The sequence below is a fragment of the Enoplosus armatus genome, chromosome 7 (genome assembly GCF_043641665.1).
Source record: "Enoplosus armatus isolate fEnoArm2 chromosome 7, fEnoArm2.hap1, whole genome shotgun sequence".
NCBI classification, from domain to species: domain Eukaryota; kingdom Metazoa; phylum Chordata; class Actinopteri; order Centrarchiformes; family Enoplosidae; genus Enoplosus; species Enoplosus armatus.
Window position 1 is genome coordinate 4,668,130 of NC_092186.1, and position 8,842 is coordinate 4,676,971.

The window sequence follows — 8,842 nt, forward strand, 5'->3', positions numbered from 1 at the left end:
TCTGAGACGCTCCAACAGCAGCTTTGGTGACTCGAGTCATGAAATATGCATCACCTAAGGTACGAGGAAAAGCTAATTTAAAGACGTAGCTCGAGGCGCAGTAAGATCAAAGTTAAGCATCAAAGCAAGAGACATCACAGAAGCGTGTGTAGTTCGTAACTTTAATAACTTTGGAAAATACACATTTATCAGTAAGAGGCACTTGAGCTGCCAAATATCTTGCTATAGATGCAATGATAGTAAACATAACTAGCTGTGCTAATGAGGTCCTTCATAATCTCATTAAATTAAAATGAATTAATTATTATTATTACATTACAATAATCAATAAACAGACACTGGCATTACATTGATATAATAAAATAACGTGAGCAGTCATGGTACAAAGAATTTACAGCTACAACATGAAGCTGATATCTTTTTCAACAAAGCAAAGCACAAATTGTTCAAGGACTTTGAGCATCCGACTGACGCGTGTGGTGTGAGACGCGTCCCGATTGTATCCCTTCTACAGACTTTACACTTCACAAAGCACAGAATCGATGAATGCATAAGTGACAAGGTTCTCCTCATTTGGGTTCAAACAATTAAAGTCAACTTTCTATTAATTTAAGCACCTTTGAGCATGTTAATTATTTATTTTGGTAGGGGTTCAAGTCAAGTTAAGAGACTTACACAGGATAGATTTACACTATGAAGCAATATTTCACCCCAAAAGGAAAATGTTAAGCCACCTACTGTCAGTGGCTGCTGAACTTTGTAAGACAAAACACATTAGCTGTCGTAGCTCCATTTCAAAGAAAACAACCACAAAATGTCACTAGTTGAACTGTTCTGAATCGTCATGTTCGGGCTTTACATTCTACCTGGTGACACCTGGTGTGCCCATGTCCACCGCATGTGTGACCTGAGCGTGCTGCTCATGCGCTTTTCTGTCTTCACACAGCAGGCTACTTTGGCTGGAGAAGCGTGGAACTCACTTGTGAATGTATATAAATGCTTGTCAGTTGACATGAACAAATACATTTAAATGACTCAGTTACTATAAAGATGACAGGACGTGCTGCATACAGTAATTAAAATGAGAAAAGTAAAGCCACGAAGTATCTGTTGTCATACTGATCATAAGTGAGCTGCAAACATGTATTCAATGTGTTTGGAAACCACAAACAAGACTACGAGTCCACAGCCACGCTAGTGGCTCTGTGAAGCTGTACTTCAGGCACTGCTGTGCTTTGAGCTAAATGCTAAAAGCATGCTAACCTGCTCACAATGACAGCACTAACATGCCGCCGCCAAGACGGTATAATGTTTACCATGCTCACCATCTTAGTTTAGCATGTTAGCATGCTAACATTTGCTAATTAGCACTAACCAAGGTATTGGACAAATCCAAATTTTGACCTGACAGTTTATCCTGAGGGAGACATGAAAGTGTGTACCAGATGTATGACAATCTGTCCAAGTGTTGTCGAGACATTTCACTCAGAACCATGAATGTCAACCTCATGGAGGCACTAGAGGAATAATCAGGGATCACCCAAGTCATCGGGATTCATCTTCTGGGGACCATGAATGAATGTGTACAAAATTTAATCAGAATCTGTTTTATAGTTGCCACACCTAGAGCCATGTCGCTAGCATGGCTGGCATTCACCAGTGGACATTTGAAATGAGACCTGGGGTTAGTGCCGCACTCCCAAAAGGTTGTGAGAGGCAGATTAAATCAAAGCAGAGGAGGAGATGTAGGACCCCACCCTGCCTGGTAAACAACCACATCAGATGGAGTGGAGTGTAATATTTTTCTTGTTATCTATTTTTTCAATAAAAAAAATTCCATCACACAACATCTTTTATTCAACTCCTCTCACTACTGAGTTCTCTGCCAATCTGTAGAAGCAGAGTTTGGAACCAGGAAGTTAAATAAGAAACCAGAGCAGGCACTAATAAACTGAACACACGACTTGTGGCTGAACTCGGTGCTGAGAGTTGGGCACAGCTAGACAGTTCACTGAGTTCTTGTTGTTTGTCAAAATCTCTCAGGTTCAACAAAAACATTTCTTTCGAGTCTATGATGTCAATGGCTAATCATCATTCAGAGGATGGTTTGAGGTTATTTCTCAGTGGATCTCATTTCGAAAACAAGTGATGAATTCTGCATATTTTCTTCGTCTGGACTTCAGGGAATGAGCTCTAATAAATATATTATGACTCAGATCATCTCATCTCTCGGAGGTCAGTTAACACCATGTATTTCAAATGATCTGTATTGAATTCCTGCGATTTTGCAGTCAGTAAACGTCATTTTCCAAAGATGATGATTGATTTAATTGTGCTACTGTGTTTTGTTGGCTGTTTTGTTGCCAAAGGAAAAATAATGCTAATTTGCAACGCGAGTTTTGTTCTGTATGTTGATTATCAGGAGCATTAGCACTTCTGTGTCGTTTCGATTCTGTGCAATAGACACATTACATAAACACATATAACAAATCATTTGCACAACTCCCCAAACTAAAGCTAATAAATGCTAAATGTAAAGCAACTGAGGTCCCATTTGCATCATTCTTGTTCTTCTGCTTCAGTTTTTCTTTAGATGAAAACACTTGAATCTCTCTGAAAGACTCATTGGCAGTTTTACATAATCAAGCAAAAATAACTTTGTTTGATTATGTGGAAATCTAAATTTAGACCAACTTGTACTCTTATGATGAGAAAAATATACAGTATAGTGGTGACAGGTAGATAAATGTAGCTGGTTAAGGAGTCAAATAGTCCACCGGTCTATGCAGGACCCTCGACGTTGATGGAGGTCACAGTAGCCATGAAACAACGCTGGAAAAGGCGGTCAGGGTCCGGGGGCTGGTTGTCACAATCCAGCTTGCCCCTCAGGAAGTGTTTCCTCAGGCCTTGAGGGCCCGTGGGGGCACTTGTATGGCTCGACGCTGGTCCTTGTGGACTTCCAGAGCCTGGAAGACAGAAAAGCAGCTATTAATCCCTCATTGGCTCCAGTTTAACCAGGTAGTTGGTCTGTAAACTGTGATTGGTGTTAACAATGGGTAGTTTGGGTAATAAATTCACCTTTAGTTTGACTGGCCCGGGAGCTTGTTCTTAACCTGTCTGATCGACGGATCAATGCAACACAAGTGAAAACATCTGGGATGTGCAGAGCTTTTAATTTTTGGTAAAAAAAAAAAAAAACTCTGGATTTAATGTATACATTCTAGCATTTTAAACAAGGCTTTGAAACTGAAGTTTTCCCACAGCGCTATGGTCATTTCATTTTGCTTAACAAAAAAGAGAAAGCAGGCTTGCAGAGTTTGTGTTAAATCACATAGAAACTGAAGGACAGCTCACAGTAGAGGGCTGCGAAGCTGAGTGAAATCATATCTTTACATAATTAACAAATCAGATGACCCAGAGTCTGACAGTGCCAACAGAGGTTAGAACTACACCATCTCATCTTATATATTATTATGGAAAATAATTTGACCCTGCAATCTACAAAACGGATTGATGTGCTAAGTAGACACAGTTGTCATGTTAACAGAGTTTTTCACCTTGTTGCAAGGAACGCTAGGTCCTTTCAATGTGTATAAATGGGGTTTGAAAGTGTGTATTTTGCTTTTTCAAGGCTAACAAAAGCCACGAAATCTAATATTACTCTCCAACGACTACATCAAACACAGTACACCATTCTTTGGTCCAATTTTATGTTTGGAGTAAGCAAAAAACAATTAGTGCCCCAATGAGAAGGACACTTTCTGTGGTTTTGCAAGGGTGAAATGTATCGTCTCTTGTTTCTGTATGTCGACTGAGGAATCTCGTACTACAAAACAATATCTTTACCTCTAAAGCATTCTATCTGTTTTACCGTCTTAAAAATCAAATCCTTTGTGTTGCATATCTGCCAAAAAATACTCTTATTCACTTTCTTGCCAGAGTTAGATGAAAAGATCGACATTATCATGTAACGCCAGGAGGCAGTTAGCCTAGCCAGCTAGCATAGCAAAATGACTGAAAGCAGAGTTTATGGCTATGCCCTAAGTTCACAAATCCGGCTGCCAATGTAAACACATTTTTTTGTGTAATGTTTCTGCGGCAAGAAATTGGCTTGTTGCAGCACATAACTCCCTGTAAAAAAACACTACTTTTACTCCTTTTACTTTTCTGTTTGTGTACTGATTAAATGTACAAGATACAATGTGCTAACTTTAGACAGAGCCAGGGTAGCTGTTTCCCCTTGCATCAATCTTCTCGTCTACCTCTGGGCGAGAAACAGAATAAGCATATTTTCTATCGGCATAAAACTTTTTAACAAATAATGTGAAATGTATTTATGTTACGAGATTTGAGCAAACAGTAAGATTCCCTTTGCTCTGTTTCTTTGAAATTGCTTGGTCTGAGATCTGTCTGAGATTCATATCCCTCGCATGCAAATTAAAAGTGAGAGCAGGGCAACGTTTCATTTGCTGTGACCTTTGATTATCAGACTAATTCCCAGTGTGTACTGATGTAACTGTGGAATAGGTAAACAGGCAGACAAGGACAATCATAAACCACCTGAAGAGCATTGAATGTATGAGACCCCCCCCCCCCCCGCAGAGAGACGGGACTGCTGTCAATACCTGGTGCTCTGAGCGGCAGACCGTTGTCCAGTCCTCTGGGTTTAGTGGTGATGAACAGATAACAGAGGACACAGAGAGTGATGATGAAGGCGAGGAGGACCACTGCTGCCACAGAGAGACCCACAAGAGCTCCAAGACTATAAAACAGAGAACACAGACACAGCGAGAATATCAGCTTGATCTCAGTATACTGGTCAGATGGGAAATAACGCACAAAAAAGTATCGTTTTAAAATGTGGACATTGATATGAATTGATAAAATATTGCCACGAAGCGTTTCGTTTCTTTTTTGAAGAGGAAAATTCTAATTAATTGTCAACTTGGATGTTATTCTCACATTCTGTTCTCTCCTCATAAAAAACATTTTCTAAATCTGTTTCTGTTTATTCCTTCCTATTGTATTGCATATTTGTAAGGTGACATTTTTTGTATATTTTGGTCAAACCTACTATGTTTTTTAGCCACGCTGGCAATGTCGGCCTGTCGGTCCGCCACTTTGGTCCAGACTGAAATATCTCAACAACTGTTTTTGGATTTTTGGTGATTCTCTGACCTCTTCTCTTGTGCCACCATTGACATTTGGGGCTGTGAGTGAAATGTCTCGACAACTAATGAATGGATTACCATGAAACACATTTCACACATTCATGTCCCCATATCCTCTATCTTCATCTGGCTCCTTCATCAGGTCAAATTTTTTAATTGTTAATACTTTGGTCAATGAACAAATAACAAATAAAACTAATGACATTCCCATCAGCCTCAGCTTTACGTGTGTCTAATGTTAATTAGCAAATGCTAGCATGCTAACACACACAAACAAAATGTGGTAAACATGTGTTTAGGTACACCTGCTAAACATTAGCATATTAACATCGTCATTGTAAGTGTGTTGGCATGCTGAACTCAAAGCAATGCTGTGCCTAAGCCTCGCGGAGCCGCTAACACGGCTAACTTCTTACTCTACGGTTCTGCAGGTAATGCATGCTCACTTACCTGCATCAGATAGCTTAGGTTTTATTTACCCAGGCTTTGCGATATCCATGAAATCCTTCCACGCCGATACAAAGGAGGTGAATGGAATTTTGTTTGTGGTGAAAAATGATCTCCAACTCATTGTTAACATTTTTCTGTGGAACAATAGTCCCTAATTGTATATATGAAATACGTATTTTTGTCTTTACTTTGTACTAAACCAGTCAAAACATTCATTTTTTCAATTTTATTTAAAAAGAAAAAGTATTGCAATCAATTCCAAGGTTGTTGTTGTTAAAAAATTGGACATTTTTAAAAACAGCAGTATTATTAGTAAAAATATGGAGGGAAGCGATCTTTGGTTGCACCAGGTACATGCAAGTATAGGGCTATATAGGTTACTGTAGCAGTGAAAGTAACCTAGCAACATCTACCACTGAGGTGCCCTTGGGAAAAGCACCAACCCCCAACCTGTTCTAAATAACAAACAGCACAAACTTACAAAAATATTAGCAGTTATTTTTAGGGATGCAGCAATCTGACACACCCCTACAGTATGAAGCAGATCAGGTAATGGTCATTTTTAACACCACAACAATCCCTGACCTCATATTACCTTAAATCCCACGAGTTTCATGTCGTGTGCTATAAAGATTTAAAATGATACCCTGAGGTCAGGTATCAGATTCAGTAACTGGGAGAGAAAAAGCTGGACCAGTGCATCCCTACTTCTTTGTCATTACTGATTGAGAGGCAAAGTGGCAGGCTTGTGAGCTTAATTTGCATTAATGAATTATTACATTCATTTTGTTTGTTTGCTTGTTTGTGGCAGATCTCCTGAATTTCCACATTTTATCCTGCATCGCATCTGAGAGTTTTGCTGTTAAAAGGTGACAAGAAAGTAAAAAAAATAAAAAAATAAATACTGAAGGCCAATAGTGTTTTCTAAATCAAAAGTCTTCCTAATTAGGTCTTCAGCCATCAGTCTGATAACAGCCTGTTAGAGCCACTGATGTGCACAGAAGAGTATGTGCTTTTCAACACATGCATGTATGTTCTTAAACCCTGAAAAGCTCCAATTTCTAAAAAATTGAATCTTATCGTCTTATCTCGATTACGATCATCTATTCTGAGCAGAATTACTGTTTGCTGCAGGAGAAACAGTGCCTGATGATGATGATGATGATGATGCTGCACACCGCGCTCTGGAGGCTGCGTAAGTTTACGGGCACATTCACGCTCCACAACACGTCTCTGCCATGTCTCCTGGTGGGAGAAAAAGTCTGTGTGCAACAGTTGACTGCGCCCACCTCCCCTTACCTTAGCCACCACATGTATCCATATTCGTAGGGGAAAAAGCTGTTGGGGTCATCGCAACAGTACTTCAAGTCACTGAAGCCGCAGCAGAAGAGCGCCGCGGTGTCACTGTCCGCTTTCGGACACGTGAAGCCCTCCACGAACACGTTTTCTTTGCTGTAGTAACTTCCGCAGTCCGCGCTCATGTCAGACGCAGACCACCCGCACACGGACAGTCGGATGCGGTGCGGTGCACATTAAAGCTCGGTCTCATGCTCGTATGCCGCCTGTTTCCCCCCCTGCTGCCACTTCACATCGCCGTCAAAGTGTCGGAGTCTGGAGCTGCAGGACTGAGACTCCCACCCCAACCCACCTCTCTCTCTCTCTCTCTCTCTCTCTCTCTCTCTCACACACACACACACACACACACACACACACACTATCTACTGTATCTATGGTTATCCATAATCTATGATTATAAAAATCATAAAAATACTTAATGACCCTTATTTGTGGCCCTCGCACCCTCACATAAAGCCGGAAGGGGTGGGGTGTTTTTGGGTGGGAGCACCTCCTCTGGAAGCAGGACCTGGTCTGCAGTGAAAACAGAAAAAGCGGGACGACATTTTAACAAGTCAAGATTTTCCTTGTCACTATCACCAAGTGCTTTCTCATGGTGGGACCTGTTGGGTCTCTGTAATATTATAAAGAGTACGGTGAAGACCTGCTCTATGTGTAAAGTGTTTGTTGTGATTTGGTGCTGTATAAATAAAATTGAATTGAAAAAAAAAGTTAAAATAACTTGCTGAAAAACAAGACTAATAGGATACAGACATGCTAGCGGCTCGTCTCTAAATGCTAATGGAAGCACACTAACATCAGGGATGTACTACAGTAGGAGAGCTCACATATACACTTTATCAAATATTACATATTTGCCATTTATGATGGTAGAAACAGCAACGTGTAGGGGGGAATAATGAATGTAAGGATGTAAGGAACAGGAGAGAGTGATATGCATTACATCAAAAAATACTGGGATCATATGTGTGTTCTAATATATGGACTTTAACAGTCCAATTAGGAGCAGAGGAGGGGGGGGACAATCAGCTAATATCAAAACACTCAGAACAGAAGCTCTGATGTTCTTACATCACCTCATTTAGACCTATGTTCTCTACAGCTGCAAAGAAAACATGTTTATTAATTATTAAGACCAGGAAAAGTGTGAAGATGTATACATAGTTATACCCTGCTGCCTGTCGGCGCATGCAGAGCTGCCTTTTTTCACTATACATAGACTATATCCTGCGTCACCCTTCGGTGAAGGTGTTTGGATGAAACATACAGGATACTCCTAAAACATGCGTGTAAGCTCATTGATGCCCTCAATAAAAGACTACCAGAGGTTGTCTTCTTTAGGTAGATTTTATATAGTTATATATATATATATACAGCAAACTAGATAATATCTTGTGCTCATCAGCCTGCTCTTACATGTAGTAGTGAAGAGGCAGCAGAACAACCCAAAGAAGGAGCTGATATCAAAGCTCAAAAGTAATATCCCAACGGTGACATATCAAACATGAAAGAGCTGCATTTACAGCAGCATCTTCCCTGGCGCGGAGTAGTGTGCCTGCTCTGACCAAGGTCACGCTATTCAAGCAATGGAGGAAGGCTTAACAATGTTGATTTTGCAGTGTCCATATTGGATGGGCCGAACCTTTATTTGTGAGGAACGTTTTATTCCAGAGGGAAACTGTCATATTCCACGCAATACCTTGCCATGCCTTTTCGTGAAAATGAAATAAATAAATATTGCAGAGCCTTTAGAACACTCAAATGGTAATCAGTGTAAGCTTGTTTTTTTTTTTAATCCCCTTTCACCTAGTTAAAATAGAATATCACTTTTTATCAAATTCCATCAAGAATTTTAGGTCTTGCTG

General features: G+C 40.1%; 1 protein-coding gene across 1 annotated transcript; it reads right to left on the reverse strand.

Moving 5' to 3' along the window:
• Positions 1–2,781: 2,781 nt before the first annotated feature.
• On the reverse strand, positions 2,782–7,102 carry LOC139288281 (protein shisa-like-2A). The gene is made up of 3 exons (XM_070909558.1): positions 6,921–7,102; positions 4,626–4,762; positions 2,782–2,966 (listed from the first exon to the last, which is right to left on the reverse strand). The coding sequence occupies exons 1-3, from the start codon at positions 7,100–7,102 to the stop codon at positions 2,782–2,784; spliced, it is 504 nt and encodes a 167-aa protein (XP_070765659.1).
• Positions 7,103–8,842: the final 1,740 nt, after the last annotated feature.